The following is a 23,845-nucleotide window of genomic DNA, read 5'->3' as shown; positions in this document are numbered from 1 at the left end:
TCCTCATAGGGGAACTGTTCCATTCCTCTTATCATTTTGGTAGCCCTTGTCTGTACCATCTCCATCGCAATTATATCTTTTTTGAGATGCGGCGACCAGAATTGTACACAGTATTCAAGGTGCGGTCTCACCATGGAGCGATACAGAGGCTTTATGATATTTTCCGTTTTATTCACCTTTCCCTTTCTAATAATTCCAAACATTCTGTTTGCTTTTTTGACTGCCGCAGCACACTGAATCGACGATTTCAAAGTGTTATCCACTATGACGCCTAGATCTCTTTCTTGGGTTGTAGTACCTAATATGGAACCCAACATTGTATAACTATAGCATGGGTTATTTTTCCCTATATGCATCACTAGGAGGCTTAAATGAGAGTGTACCATTCAATTTTTTCATTTAAACCTAGTGGTTCCACAGATCGTAAACGATGAATCCATTGTTGTTCCCTTAAATTCAAGGCTCCGATGTTCAGTGAGTCGGGTCCTTTTTTGCCCATGTCAAAAAATATACGTAGGCAGAACCAAACGTAAAATCAGGACCCGACTCACTGAACATCGGAGTCGTATCAAGAATCTGGATCTTAAAGCCCCCATTGTACAACATTGTGTTACCCATCAACACAAGTTTGAGCAACTACAGTGGCTCATCATAGAACAAGTAATATCTTCATGGAGGGGTGGAGACAGGCTCTCAGCCTTGAATTTAAGGGAACAACAATGGATTCATCATCTACGATCTGTGGAACCACTAGGTTTAAATGAAAAAATTGAATGGTACACTCTCATTTAAGCCTCCTAGTGACGTACCTGCGTGTCAATGTTCTCTCTCCTCATCAAATTTGCATCAATGCATTGTGTTCTCTTCCTAAGATGGCGTTGGATATGACGTACATGCCCATTTATGGACAGTCTTGGGTTCTCCCGAACAGAGAAACATCCAATATGGCGCCCGTTGACGTCAGTTTCCTTTTTTGGACAAGTGGTCTGTTCAAGATGGCGCCCATAGTGACGTATATACCCATCTAAGGACACATCCTCCAAATTGGCGGGCTTCTTACCTCTTTAAAGGTCAGCGTTCTTTTTTGTCATTCGCCGCCGATAGATGTCTCACGGCTAAGCGAATGACTACAGACCAGCATCGCATAAGTCAGTATCTTGTGGGGATAAGGTATTATTATCTCCTTCTCAACATAAAACTTATCTTTGTGCTCAATTATTACAGATTTCAAATTGTTCTATTTTAGAGCTACATTTGGACACAATTGGCATCGCCGCACAAATAATTTACTTCTGCACTAGTAAGTGTTCCTTTGCACTTTCGCGCCAGTACTTAAATTTTAGTGGGACCATTTTGCACATATTTTTTTGTACTTATTCTTTTCTAGTAAGCAATTTACCCTCCGGATCACGACAGAGCCGGTCTCAGTGGCACCCGACCCCCTGAAGAAGGAGGTCTGCTCCGAAACACTCAGTGTCGGGATTATGTCGGTGTTTACCACTCTTTTATCATCTCAAGGCTAGTCAACGGACATTACTCCACAAGATAAGTACATCGTCGGATTTAAGCTTTAATATTCAAGCGATCCGTATCTCAAGTACTTCACAGACTTAAAGTGCATACTGGGCAGCCTCATGGTGAAGCGCCCTCTACACATAGCCCACAGAGACCAATGATTAGAACATCTTAATGCTACCATAAGCTCATAATCGCTTAGCCTTTTGGCATTTAAATATGAGGTCTCTTTGAGCTTTGTTTCCCACTCCTTTCATGTTTCAGGATTTGTATTTTTGTAGTTCTTACCAATGTGCAGCAGACATTGTCACTCCTTCTCAGACATTGTTTCCTGGGCACATGCTCACGCGATACTGCTCCAGATAAAGGGCCTATGCGGGAAAAGCTTGCAGTGCCTCTAAATGATGATATTGCTAGTTGCACTATAAAAAGGCTCTTCTGCACCGGTCCATTACCTGCTATTAATTAAGTTGACTTAGAAAATAGCTACTGCTATTATTAGCAACAGTAGCAGGGAATAGACTTAGATTTTAGGTACTTGCCTGGTTCTTATGGCCTGGATTGGCCACTGTTGGAAACAGGATGCTGGGCTTGATGGACCCTTGGTCTGACCCCGTATGGCATGTTCTTATGTTCAGCCTTGCATCAGCAACGTCTCCTGTCTCATCCTGGTTCCAGCTCCAGTCTTGCTCAAGTCTTTAGTCCTGTTCTAGTCTTCAGCTTGACTTCAGTCTTCAGCCTATTCCAGTCTTCAGCTCTGCTTCAGTCCATGCCAAGTTGTCAGCTTCAGCCTTCCCTCTGTCAAGCCTTCAGCCCCAGCTTTGTCTTAGTATAGACTTTTGGAATCTGTCATAGTCTGTCCCATACTAAGACTCACTCACCCTCTGAAGGCACAAGCCTTTGGACTCAGCTCACGAGGTTGTGCCAAATGCACCATGGCAAAAGGGGCTCACACTCACATTGTTCACAAAAAATTGCTGAGGCCATGAGCTCGGTGAATGCATCCTTGTGATGGGCCATTGCTGCCTTGATCACCCAGATGCAGGAACAAATAACGGAATAGATTGGTCTGCACCAGTTCATCAAAAGGCCCAGCAGCAACTTGATCGAGTAAAGGACTCTACAGCCCCTGTCTCAGTGCTTAGATATGATACAAGTCCAAAGTCCAGCTTCCATCCCAATTCCAGCTTTGGCAAATCCCACACTGGCATCCATCGGGACCAGAGTACCTATGATTCAACTTCTGCCACCTCCGAGTTATAGCATCGATCCTAAAGGGAACAGAGGAGACCTCAATATGGGCAAGATGCATTTTGAATTACAGCCAGTTTGTTTTTCTTCTGATCGTGTCAAGATTTCATATAATCCTCTCCTTACTGAATGGTCCTGTTCTCTCTTGGGCTTCTCCCTTGCGGGAACAAGGTGACTTACTTCTCAGGAATTTGGATAACTTTACTCAACAATTTTGCCTGATCTTTGACCATCCCGGGCATATTTCCTCTGCAGCCATGGAATTCCTTTGTATCCATCAAGGCACCCGCTCAGTTGGTGAGGATCCCCCAGTCAAATTTCATATCCTAAACTTGGAATATGGGGCAAAGATAACCAAACCACCATTTTCTGACAAGGATTATCCGTGAGAATAAAAGATGGATTAGCAGCTCAGGACCTTCCTCTATCTCTCAAAATACTTATTGTCCTGACTATTCGAATAGATCTGAGATTACAGTAAGAAGCCCATGAAAAAAAGTCCTCCCAGCAAACCCCCTTCATTGCTCCCAGGCCTCTGAATCTCCCACAGTCCATCTCAGAACTGCCAAGGGTGGTTTCTGTCGAAAGACCCATGCAATTGGGTAATAATTGACTCTTGCTCGATTGGAAATAAAGGCAAAGATCACACAATCTCCTTCTCTGCTGTGCTCACAAGACCATTTCGTCAATTGTTGTCCTGTGAGACTGGAAAATTCAGTAAAAGGAAGCCTTATTGGGAGGATAGCAATTCAGCATCCTGCTCCCTCTCCACAATTAATGATACCGGTGTGTCTCACCTATGGAAAATACTCAGTTCAGACCGAAGCCTTAGTAGACTCTGGAGCAGGGGGTAATTTTATCCAAGAATCTCTTATACACCAATGTAGTTGTCCTACTATCAGCTTAACCACCCCTTGTGTCATTTCATCTGTGTACTGAGAACCTCTACCTGGTCGTGTGACCAGTCTCCATGCCTATTACTATGCAGATTGGGCCTCACCAAGAGAACCTTCAGTTCTAAGTGTTATCTAAAGTATCCAGCCCCCTTGTACTTGGAGTATCTTGGCTTAGACTCCATCAACCGTTCATTGACCGGCGCACCCTACAGATTGACCAATGGAGTCCATCATGCTGGGAACATTAAATTGCCTCATCCTTGCTCTGGGCTCTTCACTCCAAACTACCTCACCTGAAGTGCCAGCTTTGCTGCTCCAATGCAAGTCTTGTTCCTAGGTGAATTCTGAACTAGGTTGTTCTGCCAAAGAATCTATGTCCATTAATCAGGATCAGCCTCAGTCCTTGTCCAAGTTTTCAGCCTTATCTTTGTCCAAGCCTTCAACTTTGTTTTCATCCAAGCCTTCAGCCTTGAATGGTTCTTCTGTCCAGTTCTGAAACCAAAGAATCTCTGGATCCTGAGTCTGGATCCCCGAGCCCCCCAGTTGGTAAAGAAGTACCTTCTCCTCAGAGGCTGAAGAAAAAATGTTAGAATCCAACCACCTTCCCAGTCCCTTTAGCGGCAGACATTCATCATGCAGCAGGGAGCCAGTGCCAGTTTTGCCACTTCAATGAACCTCCTGTTCCTATGTGAATTCTAAACTGTGTTGTCCTCCTACCAAAGAACCTTTGTCCGTCAATCATGACCAGTCTTAGTGCTTGTCCAAGCTTTCAACCTTTTCTTCAGTTAAGTCTTCTGTTTTCAGTCCAGTCTCAAAACCAAAGAATCTCTGGATTCTGGGTCTGGACCCACGAGACCCCAGTTGCTTGAGGAGGGGGCTTGAGGATGGGGTACTGTTAGAATCCAGCGGCTTACCTAGACTCCTTGGTGGAGGACATTCACCGAGTGGCAGGGAGCTAACATCGGATGCTTTGATGCATGTGATACTAGGACCTGGCGAAGAGATGCTTAGGGCATGCATGTGTATCAGTGTACACCAAAACAAACTTTAAATCCTTGGTTTGATAAAGACATACAAATACAAAAACAAGTCTTAAAAAATTAGAATTGAAATGGAGAAGAAATAAAACAATTGATACCTTAGCCACATACAGAACGGCCTTACGCCATTATAAAAAAAGTATAGAGATCACAAAAAATTGGAAATATCATTGCATAATCCCCGAGAGCTTTTTAGGATCGTCAACAATTTAACTAAATTTCCATCAAATGCAGAAGGACTGTCAGAAGACAGATGCAATGAGGCGGCTGTCTTTTTCAAAGAAAAAATAGACTTACTTACATCTAGTAAGAATTTCTGTTCAAACCAAGAAGTTAAGTTACCTTTAAAACCCGATATAAAGTGGGAATCATTTGATACCGTTTCCTCATTAGAAATTGAATCATTCATAAAAAAATTTAATCCAGCTAAACATCAGATTGATCTGATTCAAGTATGCTTTCTCAAAGCAATTGCTAATACTATAGCACCATTTATTACTGACATTGTCAATGCTTCACTATCGGAAGGAATTGTTCCTGATATCTTAAAGAACGCTATAATCAAACCTATCTTGAAAAAACCTTCTCTTGATAACACCCAATTGAAAAATTACAGACCCATTTCTAATTTATCATTTTTAGCTAAAATAATTGAAAAAGTAACCCAAAAACAACTTGACTTATTTGGAATCCAATAATATTTTATTTCCTAATCAGTATGGGTTCAGAAAAAATTTTAACACAGAAACTCTTTTAATTGCTCTCATGGACACAGTTTTAAGAGGTTTTGATAACGGTAAAAGCTATTTTTTAGTGCTTTTAGATTTGTCATCTGCTTTTGATACTGTGGATCATGGTATTTTATTGAAACGGCTCACAGAAATTGGGATAGAAAATACGGTGTTACACTGGTTCGCCTCTTTTCTTAACAATAGCTCTTTTTGTGTGAAAATCAATAATGCCACCTCCGAAAAAGTTGCTTTTCAAACTGGTGTTCCCCAAGGATCTACTTTATCGGCTACACTTTTTAATATTTATGTCTTACCCATTTGCCATTTTTTAAATGGCCTAGGTTTAACATTTTATTTGTATGCTGATGACATTCAGTTTTTAGTACCTATCAAAAATTCAGTGGAGGCCACTTTAGAAATTGTTAAAATGTATATTTTATCTTTAAAACAGTTACTCCAACATTTACGTTTAGTTTTAAATATGGACAAAACCGAAATTGTGCTTCTTGAACGCAAATGTCATATAATAATATTCCTGCCTTGATGTTAAATGCTAATATAAAAATAAGTCCCTCCTTTTACACTCGTGACTTAGGGGTAATTATTGATACAGAATTTTCTTTAAAAAATCATATTGCCACCAAATTGAAAGACGGCTATTTTAAATTATTAACATTACGAAAGTTAAAGCCATTTCTAGATTTTAGGGATTTTAGAACTGTTTTACAAACTCTGATTTTTGCAAATCTTAATTATTGTAACTCTTTGTTACTTGGTTTACCTGCTTCAAGCATTAGACCATTACAGGTTTTATAGAACGCGGCGGCTTGTGTTCTGACCGGTAAACGGAAATGTGACCATATCACTCCCACTCTGATTAAGTTACATTGGCTTCCAATTCAATATTGTGTACATTACAAAGTGGCTTGCCTAATTCAAAATGTTATATACGGGGAGCAAACCGAATGGTTAAATACATCTCTGCGCCTTCACATACCTCAAAGAGAATTGAGATCGGCTAATAAGGGTCTTCTATCAATACCTAACATTAAATCGGCAAGGCTTACCCAGGTGAGGGATCGTGTGTTATCTGTTGCAGGATCAAAGCTATGGAACTCCCTACCAACGTCCTTGAGGTTATGTACCGACAAAAAACAATTCAAAACTGACCTTAAGATTCGAACACCAAGTAATGAAACTAGTAGTGAGATGCGAACCACAGTCAATCGAACATTATGAATTGATAAGAGCGTTCCATTTTTTACTGTTTGTCTGTTAGTGGTTTTGATAGTTTTGAATTTACTTTTAGATTTACTTGGTTTTAGTTTGCTTTTACTGTTCTTAACTGCTAACTTATTTCCTACTTCTAACAGAGTTAGCCGTTTCTATTTTATAATGTATTGTATTTATTATATGTTTGATTTATGTAAACCGTTGTGAAGGCACGTCTGATGTAACGGTATATAAATAACAATAAACTAAACTAAAACTACTTGTCCAAAACTTTTTTGAACTTATTTACACTAACAGCTTTTACCACAACCTCTGACAACAAATTCTAGAGTTTAATGTTGCATTGAGTAAGAAAATATTTTCTCCTATTTATTTTAAATGTATTGCATAGTAACTTCATAGCCTCTAGTCTTTTTGAAAGAGTAAACAACTGATTCGCATTTACCTGTTCCACTTTACTCATTATTTTTTAGACCTCTATTGTATCTCCCCCTCAGCTGTCTCTTCTCCAAGTTGAAGAGCCCTAACTTCTTTAACCTTTCTTCATGAAAGAATTGTTCCATCCACTTTATCACACTTTTCTAATTCTATTTTATCTTTTTTGAGAAAAAGTGACCAAAACTGCACACAATCCTTAAGGTATGGTCAAACTATGAACCTATACAGAGGCATTAAGTTATTCTCTGTTTTATTCTCCATTGCTTTCCTAATAATTTCTAGCATTCTAGTTGCTTTCTTTGTTATGGTTTGTGGACCCTTGGGGCGGCCTTGCGAATGATGAATAAACATTGAAGATGACTCTGCAGAAGATGTGATGGCCGGGAGGTGGAACGGAGCCAGGAGACCAATCAGGAGCTTTGCCACTGGAAGCCCAAGGTCCCCCCAAGACGAGCTCGAGAGGACCTTGGCCACTTGGACTTAGGTGCGGTCTCCTGGAGGTGGTAGTGAGCAGGAAGAGTAGACAATCCGAAGGTCAGGGCTGGCAGCAGACAGGAATTCCAAAGGACATACCGGAGTCAGGAACCAGGAAATCAAGCCAAGGGATCAGGACAAGGCTGGAACAAGAACACAGGCTGGAACTGCAACTAGAAGACTCCCAGGAGTGAACCTCGTTGCAAGGCAAAGTTCCGAAGCAGGGACTGGGTTTAAATACCCTGCCAGTGTCTGACATCACTCTGGGGGCCAGCCGAGGTTTCCCACCACTGTCCCTTTAAATTCTGACTTTTTGCTCACGCGTACCTAAGGGGTGGGGCCATGGCAAAGAGCTCGGCAGGTGTCTCCCTTGTGGAGATGTTGCCGCAGAGAAAGGCCTGTGAAGGCCCGAAAAGCATCAGGGACTGTGGCTGCTTGTCGGGGCAGACTGGAGGAGGTAAGAGCCCGGTCACGGGACCCACAACCGGGATCACAACATTCTTGGCCACTGCCATGCTCTGAGCCGAGGATTTCAACATATCTACGATGATGCCTAGATCCTTTTCCTGGGTGGTGTCTCACAATGTGGAACCTTGTATTTTGAAGTTATAATTTGAGTTGCTCTTTCCTATGTGCATCACTTTGCAATCATCCACATTAAATGTCATCTGCCATTTGGATGCCCAATATCCCAGTCTTGCAAGGTCCTCTTGTAAGTTCTCACTTTCCTCTTGTGATTTAACAACTTTGAATAATTTTGAATAATCAGCATATTTGATCACCTCACTTGTTGTTCCCATCTCTAGGTCATTTATAAATATATTAAAAACCAGTATTCCTAGTATAGCTCACTTGGGCATTCCCTAATTCACCTTTCTCCATTGAGAAAATTGACCATTTAGTCCTACTTTCTGTTTTCTATATTTTAACCAGTTCTCAATCAACAATAAAACATTGCCTCTTATCCCATGATTTTTTATTTACCTCAAGAGTCTCTCATGATGTATTTTGTCAAAAGCTTTCAGAAAATCAAGATAACACTATATCAACTGGCTCACCTTTATCCACATGTATATTCACACCTTCAAAAACATGTAGCAGATTGGTGAACAAGATTTCCCTTGGCTAAATCTATGTTGACTTTATCCAATTATACTATGACCTTCTATATGTTCAGTAAGCTTGTTCTTTATAATAGTTTCAACCATTTTTTCTGGCATTAACATCAGGCTAACTGGCCTGTAGTTTCCTGGATCACCCCGGAACCCTTTTTAAAAACTGGCATTATGTTAGCTATCCTCTAATCTTCAGGTACTGTAGCTGATTTTAATGATAGTTTACAGATTACTAATCATAGGTCTGAATTTTCATTTTCAGTTCTCTCAGCTCTCTGGGATGTATACCATCTGGTCCAGGTGATTTGTTACTCTTCAGTTTATCAGTTTGGAATATTGCATTTTTCAGGTTCACTGAGATTTGTTTCAGTTCCTCTGAATCATCACCTTTAAATATCACTTCTAGCATGGGTATCTGCCTCACAAATTACACCAAACTTGTATAAGTTAATGTATATTGGAAAAGGACCTTCAGAAGCTGGACCCAGGTACTTTAACTTTCATGTGTTTAGATTGTAACAGTTGTAATTATTGATGCACTTTTTAGAAAAAAAATTTAAGGAACAAAATTCTTAATTGTACAAATCCATTCTGTGACTCTCCTATATATCCTTTCATTATATCCACAATTACATTCAAAAAATTTAAAAAAGTTTTACTTATCCTCAAACAATAAAGTCCCAACATGAATTCATATTTTGAGGTACTGCATCAGGGAAATGTCTGGTATCTATGGTCATCTGTGCCTTGGTTCATTTAATGTAACTGCTCAGTGGCTCTGGGTCATCCTGCTGACCAATCCATATAAGCCTCTATGAAGGTGCCTGCAGGACTGGTCTGCAAAATACTAAATTCTAGCCTATGGCTTAATCTAGGGACAGTTTAGCTAGTGGAGACCTAGAGGGTGCCTATATAATAATAACATTTGTGAAACACAGATGGTCTGCCTGGTGACTTTAGGTTCCATTAGCTTCCATTCTCCCAGAAGCTTGAGCAAATCATATCTGCAATGTTCACAAATATTACTGGTCCCATTGGACAGGAAATTCAAAAAGAGCTTCTTGCAGCACATCAGTCAGTGTTACAGCCAAGCACTGGAGCTAACCTAAAAGCTTTCATTAGTAAATGAACAGTTCACTCTACTTAGGAGAGTGACCAAAAGCCATTAGTATATATGTAAAAAAGTAGCCTATTTGAAATGATCGTATGACCTTAACACAGCAATTTCAACACTTGTTCATCAGGACCTGTGAATACCCTTAAACTCTGCAGTATAGCCTACCATTTTTGCAGTTCCAGTTTCATGATAGTGCATCCGTGCAATTTGCATGGGTAGTAAATGATTACAAAAGGAAGGGAACCATTAAGGCACTGTACACTGTTTCTTAACAAGACACTTACCACTGTTTCTGATCAGCATCACAGTTACAATGGTATTTGGGATCAGAGCAGTTCCGTTCTATTCCACATGCACACTTCTGAATGCCAGGTGCAGAACCACCCCAGTAGAAATGTTTTTCATTGGTTTTCCCGACCCACCAGGTGTATGGACTACCATCTGTAAGGGAAAAAAACAACAGATGAATAATATGGTGCTAGTGCTCTTTTGTATTAGGCACTAGGCATGATACATAACAAAGAGTTGTGTGAACATTTCATGATGTTTCCTAATTTGGTACAGCAATTTCTGCATGGTTATGACAATATTCATCATGTGAATTTATTAAGCAAAAAAAAGACAGTTTTTTCCTATAGGAAATTAGGCAAGAAATAAAGTCAGCTGATAACTATAGGCACTAACCAATGGCAAGGTAGTTTTAAAAATGCATAAAGTCAACCAATAGCAGATCAGCTTTGAAAAAGCTTGATGATATCACAATGTATTCTGCCCTCTCGGAGATTTCAGCTGAACTGAATTGGCCTGTTTCCCAAAAGGGAATAGAGGAAAAAAATTAATCTAATTATCGAGGACATTGAAAGCAAATTAAAGGTGTGATCCAGGAGTCATTTGGTGTTTTTTCTGTGGCACAAATTTGAAGTGGGATGAAAATGAGAATTCAAAATGGGCCAGATTTTCAAAGGGGTATGCGCGTGGCCTTCAAATTCATCTACTTGCACTGGCTAATATGTATTTCTGTACATTTAATTTTTATTTATTTATTTATTTAAAACATTTATATAACATCATTTTGGCTTCAATCATGACTGTTTACAAAGAATTAGAAAATAAAATTGATGACATAAAAACAATCAAAAATACAATAAAATGTAATGGAAAACTATAAATTTGCAAAATAAAATCAATATTATAACATAAAAACAAATCTAAAAAATAAAAATAATAAATGAAAGGCATGCCTCAAAACTTGACTTTAGAAAGAAATCCTAGCCACAATCATTAATTATTCCAAGGCTAAAAAAAAGCTGTTGGATACAGATGATAATTTGTAAGGGTAATTTTATAACATACTAAAAAGGAACAACGACTTAAGCTAACTTCTCAAAAAATACAAATAAAAATTCGGCAAAGTATTATAAAACAAAAATAAAACAGGCTGTAACAAAAATCAGTGCCAAATTATTCAAGAACAGTGATCACTAAATGCAGTTTGGAACAAATGAGCCTTTATTTATTTATTTATTTATTTGCGGTTTTTATATACCGACATTTGTTTAGTAACCTCACATCGGTTCACAATTAACAGAAACATTGCAGCTGTACCAAATAGAACGAACATGTGCAACTGTACTTTACAATAAACAATAAACATTTACAATAAACAATAAACTTTACAATAAACTTCTTAACGAACATATGCAATAGTGCTTTACAATAAACTTGTTAACTGGGGGGGAGGGGAGAGAACAGTGGAACAATGAAAGGGAAAAATAATATAGTGGTACAAAGCAAATTGTTATCTCACTGAATTTATAAGTCTATAAATAAATAGAATGAATTTTATAAAAACATAATTGGAAAAGAGAAAAGCTGGGTATGAGAGAAAGAAATGGGATAGAAGTCTTATATACAATTGATATACAATCGATATGAATAATTGCCAACAAAAAGTTAGGTGTGGAGATAAAGAAATAGGGGATGTACATTTAAGTACATTAGAGGGCAAGGCTGTAGGAGTAAGGGAGAGAGGAGAGCGTAAGGGTTAAGTATAAGCCTGTAGGAAAAGCCATTTCAGTTTTTGCTTAAATTTTATTGGGCATGTTTCTTGCCGTAACTCCGGTGTCATATTGTTCCAACAGTTCGGTCCGGCTATGGTTATCGCACGCTTCCTAGTTGACTCAAGAGTGGTGGTTTTAAGTGTGGGAGTGTGTAGGGTGGCTGCATGTTGTGTTCTAGGGGTTCTGGAGTGTTTGTGGAAGTAAAGTTCATTATTGAACCATGTCATGTTTTCATTGTGTAGGGTCTTGTGTATTAGAGATAAGGTTTTGAACATGATTCTCTGCACAATGGGGAGCCAGTGCAGATCTCTGAGTATGGGAGTAATATGTTCCGATTTTCTGGTGTTGGTGAGAATGCATGCTGCTGCATTCTGAAGCATTTGTAGTGATAGAATGGTAGTTTTGGGTAGGCCTACGAGAAGGGCCTTCAACTATTTTCTAAATATGTTTATACACGTTTCACGAGCCGCTGCTTCAGGGACTTCTCAAATTGACTTACTCAGCCCAGCGCTCCTCAGAGTGATTCGTGGGGTGCTGTTGCGGGAAATCTCCGGTTATTTTTGTCAAGACAAACTTTTCAAATTTAGTAGGGTCCCTCTAAATAATTCTGTGAATTAAACAGACCTGCCACCATTTTCTGCTATGATTGTAATCCACTTAGCACAGTGCTCCGTTATTGTTGGAATATATATATTTTGAATACATAAATAAATACTTTGTCTTTCCATTGGCTCATTTGCCTATGTCTGTGATTACCTTACTCTGTTCTTGTGTTTCTGCCCTGTCTTGGCCCCCCTGTGGCCCTCCTGCTTCCTTTGGGTCTCCCAGTAACCCTTCTTGCCAGTGGGTCTAAGTCTCCTGGTGGCATAGCCCCTCTGTATATTTCTGCCTTGTCTGTGTTCCCAGTGTAGCCTGTTTAGGCCTTCTTGTTTTGCTCTGGTTTGTTCCTGTGTTCCTTGCTTGTCTGTCTGATTCCCTGTGGGTCTCTCAGTGGCCTATCTAGCCTAGGGATGTGCAGACCAAAAGTTTATGTTCATAAGTCCATAAGTCGAAAGGGGGGGTCAATTTCGGTCAATATGGACATATGGAGAATTCCATAAGTTGAGTCTATGTCCATACGTGCACCGATTCCCTAAATAAAAATTTAAACCCCTCACCCTCCTTAATCCCCCCACAAGACTTACCAAAACTCCCTGGTGGTCTAGCGGGGAGTCAGGACGCCATTTCTGTACTCCTTTGCGAGGAGCACGTGACGTTGGCGTCACGTCGGAGTGACGCGGACGTCACGTGATTCCCTGCGCGTTCGCTCCGGGACCCTCGTTGGACCCAAAAAGAACTTTTGGCCAGCTTGGGGGGGCCTCCTGACCCCCCCAAGCTGGCCAAAAAGGAAAGTGTACAGAAAAGTTCCTTTTCTGTACACTTTCCTGGTGCCGGCCGAAATTAACTCCTGCCTTCATGCAGGCAATTTCTGAAAGTAAAATGTGCAGCTTGGCTGCACATTTTACTTTCTGGATCGCATGGGACTAATAAGCTCATCAACATGCATTTGCATGTTGCGGGCACTATTAATTTTTGGGGGGTTGGACATGCGTTTTCCTCGTGCTGTTACCCTTTACTGTATAAGGGGTAATATAAGCGCGTGGAAAACGCGCTTCTAGACGGGGGCTAACGATGCGCTCAGCCCGAGCGCACCGTACTGAACCGGCCTACGTGACATTTATACAGTAAAATTTGCTGTAAATCAGCAGGTATCAAAGGGGTTTCCCACTTGTAGCTGTGTATGAACCTGAGCGTTTGACATTTTTATATGATCAGCAGATTAACAGAAGGGGAACGGTGGCTGGTTCCTTGAAACTAGTTATCTGGTCACAGACTGCAGCATGACACCGAGATATGGAAGAAGCTCCAGTGTAAAGTTAAAATAGAATTTTATAAGAAAGTAATATGCACATTATCAGAAATACAGCCCAATGGTTTTTTTTTTAAATTTGATATAATTGGGCAGAAGGCTTATTTATTGTGAGTTCCATTAATAAAGGTGACCATAAAGAAAGCTGAATTCTTCTTTGTGGCAGTCTTTGCAGCTGCATAATGGAGCATTGTAAACCAGATTTTTTGTGCATGGCCTTGCAAGACCATCAAGGAGGGTGATTTTATCACAGCCCGCATAGGGGTTAAGTCTGCATCTACATTACATGTACGGACTTTCTTTACTTGAGGATTTTTAAAGGGAAATTAAGCACACACATTCAATTTGAAAATCTTTGTGCTATTACCTGGCACAGTCATACCTGCTCCAAGCAGGGGTGTAACTTGCTCTGGGTAACTTACATGCCTAGGAGGCAATTTTAAAAGGAGTTACACGAATAAATGTAACACACTACCATAGAAAGTTTAAAGAGCCATTTACATGTGTAAAGTGCACTTACGCGTGAATATCCTATGGAGAAGTTAAATGGCGTATATTGTAGCAATTTTCAAAAGCCCACTTACTCGTGTAAAAGTGCATTTATACACAAACCCCAGTTTTATTCAAGTAAATGGATTTTGAAAATCAGGGCCAGACTTTTTAAAATCAAATAGAATGCACCTAAGTTGCAACTCTGCCCCAGGGAATGCCTCTCATCGGGCAGAAAAGTATATGTGCAACAGGCTACACGCATCTTTTTATCATCGAGAGCGCACTGGATCCTGATCGATGTTCAAAACACCATCCTGTTTTATGCATGTACGGCATTTTGAAAATCAAGCACTAAGAAACAATCAGCGTATTCGTGCTTTGCTACAACTGTGACAGAAAATAATTTATATTGTACTGAAATCGGGCAATTATGTGTCTATACCTAAGTAACCAGGACTGTTACCTAAATCCTTTTGTAGGGCAATATTGATCAAATGATATAAATCCAAGGTATATGATTGGTTTGGGTATATTTTTACCCCACTTTTATTAGGATAGCTTAAACTTGATGATCGAAATAAAAGCCATCCTTGACTTAATACCTGGATACTGCTCTGCCTGCTACTACTGCATCTTTAAAAATCATCACAGCTCTAATTTTTGGCTTCACAATGTGGGTTTTAAGTTACAATAATACCAGCAGAGACATTATTTTGATTTAGGAACAGTTACAGAGCAGTGCGCTAATTGTTTCTAATAGCTGAAAATGCTTCCAGCAATTACTGATGCGACAAGGAATCCAAACGCATCAGCTGAAATGGATTTCTGCAATCCCCAAGTTCTATTTTTATAAAGAAGCAAAGCAAATGCTAAAGTAATTGGTTGAGTTGTCTGACTCTCTTGACCATTCATGCACTTATTTTTTTTTGGCTAACTGTGCAATTTTATTTGCATATCTGCCTGTTTGATTTTAGAAATTGCTTGCTCATCAAAGCCTAAGTGACGAATGATCCAGATAAATGAACTGCTTGGGTCAATTGCTTGAACATTAGTTTTGTTCACTTTGAAAATACAGTCCCCTTGTGTTTTCAGAGTTTTAGAAGTACTGCCAAAGTTTAGTTGAAATTCAGTATGTTGTCAGTATAATACCATTCTGTATAATTGCTTTTTTCAAAAACCATACTTTTACTGTCATTTAAAGTAAGGATGTTTTCCTCTGAATGATTTCTTTTGGGTGTGCATTCCACAGCACAAGTGCCGCAAAGAAGAAAGTGTGTGCCCTAATCCCCAGCTGCTCATAGGGAAGATTGAAATGTCCTTGTAGGACAATACCAGTGCACTAACTCTTTCAAACGACTTGGTCCAAGACCTGAAGTGCCTTAAAAGTAACCACAAGAACCTTAAACTGTGATGGAAATGTAAGCGAGAGTCAGTGGAAGCTCTTAGTGAAATTCATCTACAGCAAAGACAAGGCAGATGGTAACACAACTTTTCACTATTAAATATGAGAAAGACAATGTCATCTCTCTCTTTGAAGTCAGCAGACAAATCCTGCTCAGTTCCTTTTATCTTATGGAAGTTAAGAAAGGGATTAGCACAAGGGCTGTTGTAAATTTCGGTGGCTAGAGAAAATCCTTATAAAAAAAAAATCATTGGCAATTTCAGACAATCTTTTCCAAGTACAAAGCAAATATACAGCAAAACCTGGGGGAATGCATCCTAAGTAGAGTGATAGTTGGTTTGTATCAACTTGTTTTTATCTTGTTCTTGCAGTGTTATCCTGAGCATGAGATCAATGCTTGTGTTGCCTTTTGTTTATATTTGCTCATCTCATTTAATGAACATCTGGTTGATTCTCCATTACTGAAGCGATGGGTAGAGGCGCACCTCAAAGACATTTCTCCAACACCCCCTTCCCCCGCCTACCTAAAGAGAAAAAGTTATGACACTCAAGTTTGAGGCAAAGCAAATAACAGCTTTGTCTCAAGGGTACAGCATCAATTTAAAACAGAAGAACAAAATGGGAGGCAAAAAGGCTTTGAGGAAATGATTTTGTGAAAAATGAAATATAGGTGCCCCTTGTCATTATAAAAAATGTGAATGACAAAGAACAATTATATTCCCTCAAACTGTTCCAATATAAAGAGGAAGATCTAGTGTTAGTGTTCTGTAGGTGGTATTGCAGATCCCTTATATGAAAATGTTCTTCCTTGGTAAAGAAAGAAGCTGGAGTGCTAAGCTCCTTATCAGAGGGAAGAAGGGGGTAGAGAGCTGGGAGACTCTTAACTCTTTGGCTTCCCCACTATGCCAGAAGAATCAGAAGGAAGTTTGTAAAGCTATAAAACGTTTTCTCCAGTTTGACATCTCCATCAAGTATACATGAAATTGCTGGTGAATGGGAGATAAGACAGAGGAGAAGCATGTGTTATGCCATGTTATACTTTTATACTGCCTTCATAAGAACATAACATAATACCTGGCAAGTACCCAAACATTAGATAAATCCCAAGCTACTATTGCTTATTAATAATTACCATAATAGCAATTTATGGATTTAAACTCAAGGAAATTATCCAAACCTTTTTTAAACCCAGTAATACTAACTGCTGAAACCACATCCCCTGGCAATGAATTCCAGAGCTCAATTATGCATTGAGTGAAAAAGAATTTCCTTTGATTTGTTTTAAATGAGCTACTTGCTAACTTCATGTGCCACCTGGTCCTTCTATAATCTGAAAGAGTAAATAACCAGTTCACATTTACCCATTCAAGTTCTTTCATGATTTTGTAGGCCTCTATCATATCCTCCCTCAGCCGTCTCTTCTCCAAGCTGAACAGCCTTAACCTGTTTAGTCTTTCCTCATAGGGGAGACATTCCATTCCCTTTATCATTTTGGTCACCCTTCTTTGTACTTTCTCCAGTGCAACTATATCTTTTCTGAGATGTGGCAACTAGAAGTGCACACAGTATTCAAGGTGCAGTCTCATCTACTGGAACGGTGCTATTCCTGACTGAACTGGAATTTTTGTATAATCTTTTTGAATGAACAGGATGTAGAGCTCCATTGGGATCCCTGCTAAGGAGCCTGCCCTAGTTGCTAGGTCAGGCTATCATGTTCTCTGTGTCTATGTACCATTTCTGCCACAGCATCCCCATAAGAGGCTGCTGCAATGGCTCATTCCTGCTTGCTTATAAGCAAGTAATCCCCTCATGTTTTTCATTCGGCTTTGAGAGAGTAGGAGCTGTTTCTTTCAGTTTCCTTAAGTTTGCAAAGTACAGGCCCAAAGCCAAGGCTAAGGACTCTTAATAAAGATATTTATTTCAGTTATTATTCAGTGGTTAATAATTTCTCTCTTTTTTTTTTTTTTAAAGTAGTTTTCTCATTATGTAAATTTTATTGGGATGAAGTTTATACCTACCCTGCCTACCTGAGATAGAGAGAGAGAGAGAGAGAGAGAGAGAGAGAGAGAGGTGAAGTTTTGATTTTTACAAGTCATGCAGACGTCCCGCAGTCTGAGGAATTTAATCCGCCAGTTGGCATAAAAAGTAGCGGATACCCTATGAAACCATATCCGGGAGGTGATAGGAAGAACTAAGCTACTACCCTGGTGCTCATTAAGAGCAAACTATTAAGAAGGTTCCCACAAGGTATACATGAGAAGAAGAGACAAAAAAAAATTGGAACTTTCAAGATCAAGCAAGGTATCCCAGGCATTTCAAGCAGGAAATCTAAGGGTGATAGGAGGACCCTTTTCCAGTTGGCCCAGAACATCTTTACATTCTATCCAAAGATAAAGAAGAGACCCCAAGGAATAGATTAAGGGACCACAGATTCACAGTTAAGAACAAGAACTTAAGAAGTTGATAAAATTAGGTATTTCTTGGGATTTTTTTTTTTTTTTTGCAGCCTATCTCTACAAATCACAGATAACATTCAGACACTGTAACATGATTTCTGAAACATTTTTGTATTTTATGTGTGTGCATATATATAAAGAGAATATCTATCTATCTATCTATCTATATATATATATGTATATATTTATGCTAACCTAAAGTGCTCAGTATAGACAAAGCCTCAGCTAAGCACAAAATAAAGACTAATGATAACAAATGATAAATTATTCATATATTAGAGAAAACATATTTTTTTTTTATTATTTATCATATATTAAACAACACATTTAATTGTTTCGCATATGGTGCCATTTTGTTGTTTGAGTGTCTTGTGATTTGATATTCCATTGCCAGCTTAATGTGAGGAATGATTCATAAAAGAATCCTGTATTATCACTTAACCGACTGAATATAAAGTAAAGAGAGAATCCGTAGTATAGATTAAAAGAACAATAATAAGGTGAAAAGGTTGTTTGCATAGGATTTTATTCATATGTTCTACATTAACACCAGATTGGATCACTGATTTAAGATCCCCATTTCACCTGCTTTCTAACGAGTCCGCAAGAAATGGACATTTTTTAGATTTGTTTTCTCTAAAAACGTTTTATGAAAGTGTCACTATTAAATGTATTGTTTAATGTATGATAAATAATAAAAAAAAATGTTTTCCACTAATGTATGAATAATTTGTCATTAGTGTTCATTTTGTGCTTAGTTGAGGCTTTATATCTATCTATAACACCATAACAGGCTTTGCCTGTTATGGTTTTTGCTCTAATTTTCTAGCATAGTAGGGGGTGATCAATTTTTGGGGATACTCCTTTTGACTTATCCCCACCTTTTTGTGGGAAGGCTTAAGGGGAATATATATATATAGGGGTGTGCATTTGTTTTTGACGTATTGGCAATCCGCAATGTATATGTCCCGTATTCGTGGGGTCACGAAACGTATGGCGAACTCCCAAGAATACAATGTATCTAACAAATAAACCCCCCACCCTCCTGACCCCCCCAAGACTTACCAAAAGTCCCTGGTGGTCCAGCAGGGGTCCAGGAGCCATCTCCTGCACTTGGGCTGTCGGCTGCCGATATTCAAAATGGCGCCGATAGCCTTTGTCCTCACTATGTCACAGGGGCTATCGGTGCCATTGGTCAGCCCCTGTCACAATTTTGAATACTGGCAAGTGGCAACCGATGGCCCGAGTGCAGGAGATCGCGCCCACCAGGGACTTTTGGTAAGTCTTGGGGAGGTCAGGAGGGTGGGGGGTTGTAGTTAATTAAATTTAAAGTGTTGGGATGGATTTTTTTTTGGGAAACGAATACATACGTAACTAATGAACGAAATGGGGTCCCCCGAGAACGGATGCAACGGATTTGGCTCCCCACGAATACAAATACCGAACGGGACGAATCTGTCCCTGCTGCACATCCCTAATATATATGACATCATCAATCAGGGACGCCCCCGAGATTCCCGCTGTAGCAGCTTCAAAAGAGGGCACACGCGCCTAGGAAGGCCCGATGTCAGCGTGGGTGGTGGCGGCGGTGTCCCGACTGCCATGAGAAACCAAGGGGTACGTGGTGACAGAGACTAGTCCTGGCTGCGAGCAGGCCCGGAGAGGGAAGCAGGATGGTGCAGTACGTGATTAGACGCGGTCGCGGCCATCTGCGATCGACGGTCATAACAATCTTGTATTTATTTTACTTTATTGTTAATTGTTTTGATGTATTTATTATAAACCATTTTGATTTTGAAAGGCGGTATATCATATGTAGTAAACTAAACTAAAAAAAAGTAAACTAAGAAGGTAGAATACAGACATATAAAATATTTTTTTTTTTTAGGCTGGGTAAGGTTTGCCAATGCAATTTCTGTGGTTCATCAAGCTTTCTAGATGTCTAAGTCATTGTCTTTTTTTCTCTACTAAGAGTTTTTCTATACATTGCATATATATTTTTGTTGCAGTTCCTCTCATCATTTCCATGGAGCCAGGGCATATGTTTGGGATCTAATGTAAATGAGGTTGCAAGGAACCTCACAAATCTGCTACATTTTTTTGAAGGGGTGAATAAACTTGTGGAGAAAGGTGAACCAGTAGATGTGGTGTATTTGGATTTTCAGAATGCATTTGACAAAGTCCCGCATGAGAGGCTTCTAAGAAAACTAAACAGTTATGAGATAGGGGGCGATGTCCTTTTGTGGATTGCAAGCTGGTTAAAAGATAGGAAAGACAGTAGGATTAAATGGTCAATTTTCACAGTAGAAAAAGGTAAACAGTGGAGTGCTTCAGGGATCTGTACTTGGACTGATGCTTTTCAATATATTTATAAATGATCTGGAAAGAAATACAACGAGTGAGGTTATCAAATTTGTGGATGATACAAAATTGTTCAGAGAAGTTAAATCACAAGTGGACTGTGATAAATTGCAGGAGGACATTGCAAGACTGGAAGATAGGTCGTCCAAATGCAGATGAAATTTAATGTGGACAAGTGCAAGGTGTTGCATATAGGGAAAAAAAACCCTTGCTGTAGTTACACAATTTTAGGTTCTATCTTAGGAGTTACCACCCAGGAAAAAGACCTAGGTGTCACAGTGGAAAATACATTGAAATCATTGGTTCGGAATGCTGTGGCAGTCAAAAAGCAAACTGAATGTTAGGAATTATTAGGAAGGAAATGGTGAATAAAACAGATAATACTTCTGTATTGCTCCATAGTGAGATCACACCTTGAGTACTGTGTACAATTGTGGTCACTGCGTTATAATAAAGATATATTGCACTGGAAAGGTACAGAGAAGGGTGACCAAAATGATAAAGGGGATGGATCATCTTCCTTATGAGGAAAGGCTAAAGAAATTAGGGTTGATCAGCTTGGAGAAGAGATGGCCAGAGGGGATATGATAGAGCTCTATAAAATCATGAGAGGACTAGAATGGGTCACTGTGAATTGGTTATTTACTCTTTCAGATAATAGGACTAGGGGGCACTCCATGAATTTAGCAAGTAGCACATTTAAAACTAATCAGAGAAAATTATTTTTCACTCAAAGCACAATTAAGCTCTGGAATGTGTTTTCAGAGGATGTGGTTATTGCAGTTAGTGTGTCTGGGTTTAAAAAAGGTTTGGTTAGGTTCATGGAGGAGAAGTCCATTAACTGCTATTAATTAAGTTGTCTTAGAGCAGGGGTGGGCAATTCCAGTCCTCGAGGGCCGCAAACCTGTCGAGGTTTTAGGATATCCTAATGAATATGCATGACATAGATTTGCATACAACTGAGGCAGAGTGCCTGCAAATCTCTCTCATGTATATTCATTAGGGATATCCTGAAAACCAGACTGGTTTGTGGCCCTCGAGGACCGGAAGTGCCCACCTCTGTCTTAGAGAATAGCCACTGCTATTACTGGCATCAGTAGCATAGGAATTACTTAGGGTTTGGGTACTTGCCAGGTACTTGTAGCCTGGATTGGCCACTGTTGGACACAGGATGCTGGGCTTGATAGACCCTTGGTCTGGCCCAAGGGCAATTTCTTGTGTTCTTATGTTCTTAAGGGTCTCTGTGTACCTAAAAATAACCAGGGGATAACTTGCAGGTGAGCTACTTGCTTAGAGGCAAGGCTGGTGGAAGGTTGCCAGTGAAGGGGCACATACACAGATGCAGGCAGGCCTGAGCATTGCTTGATCGGATACTTCAAGTGTCCAAAAGGTTAAACCTAACTGGATGTTTGGGATAGCAGTGGGGTACTTTATTACAGTCCAGTTTTAATATGCATGTAAAAATGCTAATTTTTTGCATGCTAAAACCTTTTGAGTATGAGATTTCTTGTTGTCATGGATGAAAGGGATTGAATACACAGCCTCAGTTGTTCAAAGCTGGGAAACATGACAGTGACCCACAGGAACTCCTGCTCATAAAGAATTATGAAGGGAACCATCAAGTGAATTAAAGTAAAAAAGACACACACCTTAAAGCTCCCTATTAGGACAGCATTGGGTGTATTCTAAATTGAAGGCTGAATATAAGGCGTGCCTGGAACACCTTCGCTAGTCCAACAGTCTTTGTGGAGTTCACTCTGGGAAATCTTGTTTGTCCAGTCTGGTTCCTGCTTCCTTCCTGGTTCTTTCTTTGTGTTTGGTTCCTACTTCATGTTTGCTTCCTGCTTTCTGCCTAGTATGTCCTGGCAGCATCTTGTAACCAAGGGGCCAAACTGCCAGGAATGGCAACTGCTACAGCCTGAAGATCACTTGCTCCAACATCCATATTACTTGGCCTCCATCAAGGCGTCCATGAATGGTACCTCCTCCAAACCTCACCAGAGTAAGCTGTGATTATTTGGACCAGCCTAAATCAGATGCAAGACTAAGATGGAGCAGCTCCCTAAGAACCCAGAGTATCTAAAGGAATAAGTGGAGGCAGTACAAAATATACAGGCTCAGCTTCTCACTCTTCAGCAAAAGGTAGACTCCCTTTAGGGGGATTGCCACCAGCCCAGGTGAGCAGTCTTTACCTAGCACACACTGCCTCAGAAACCTTGAATGTCATTCCCTGAAAAGTTTAGCAGAATGCAAGGTGAACTGCAGTGTAAGCTGTGGTTTTACTTACAACCACACTTTTATCATTTAGAGCTGCTCAAGATAGGTTTATGATTAGCATGCTCACTAAGAAGACCCTGACTTGGGTAATAAAGAAGATGATCCGATCCTGAATAAAATAGACCTATTTGTGGCCACCCTATCCCAAGCCTTTGTCAATTTATATATTACACCCACCAGGCAGAAAAGAAGACCTCATGGTTCTATCAGGGCCATCATAGTATAATAAATTACACCATGAGTTTATTCAGTTAGCAAATGACCTGGATTGGAATGAACTGGCTCTGAAAGCTCATTTCCAGTGGGGTTTAGTGGCCCACATCAAGGACAAACTGGCCCAGCTATATTCCCCAGCCAATATAGAGGCTTTGTGGTGTTATGTGAGAGAACTGAGAGATATTTGGAAGAGTGGAATCAAGAGAAATAGATGGAATCACTGACCTTAAATGTTCCACTTACAGACTATCAAACTCTGAGGAATCCATGCTGGTCAATGGAGAGATATGCTGCCTCTCTCAGGAAGAAAAGTAATGGCGCTGTTGAGAGAGCTAATGTTTTATTGCTCCCAAGACACTTTCAGAATTCTTGCTGAAGTAGGCCCCAGAATCATGATCATCTTCAGGATGGAAACAGAGACTACGAGCCATAATAGAGAGAACAGATTAGGTGAAAACTATCCATCTCAGCATGTCCCTCTCATATCACTATCTCAGTACAGCTTTCCTGGAGAGACAACAATCTTCCCACTTTAATCATGATTGACTTTGGAGCCTCTTTTTGCTTCTTGCATATCAAATTTTTCAACAACAGCAATTTCCCTTGTGTTGGAAGCAGAATGTTATCATCAAAACCTTGTCTTCAGGGTCAGTGACTACCAAAACTGAAGTTTTCATATTGATCATAAAATATAATCATCAGGAGGTCATCTAATTCAATCTCATTAATGCACCCCACATCCCAGTCTATGTAGGCTTACCATGGCTGGAATGACATGAACCGCACATCAACTAGAATACCCAAGAGAGTCAGAAGATAGAAGCTTGGGGAATCAGTGCTACTTGTGAACAGTATTGAACAA

General features: G+C 39.8%; 1 protein-coding gene across 1 annotated transcript in view; it reads right to left on the bottom strand.

Moving 5' to 3' along the window:
* The window catches only part of CNTNAP2 (contactin associated protein like 2), a 2,918,762-nt gene that overhangs the window by 641,118 nt on the left and 2,253,799 nt on the right, over positions 1 to 23,845 (bottom strand). Inside the window, exon 13 of the mRNA XM_029589581.1 lies at positions 10,095 to 10,251. Within this exon, the coding sequence (XP_029445441.1) occupies positions 10,095 to 10,251 (157 nt within the window). The remainder of the gene's footprint in view (positions 1 to 10,094; positions 10,252 to 23,845) is intronic.

The sequence above is a fragment of the Rhinatrema bivittatum genome, chromosome 2 (genome assembly GCF_901001135.1).
Source record: "Rhinatrema bivittatum chromosome 2, aRhiBiv1.1, whole genome shotgun sequence".
Lineage (NCBI taxonomy): Eukaryota > Metazoa > Chordata > Amphibia > Gymnophiona > Rhinatrematidae > Rhinatrema > Rhinatrema bivittatum.
This window is presented reverse-complemented; position numbering and strand designations above follow the sequence as displayed.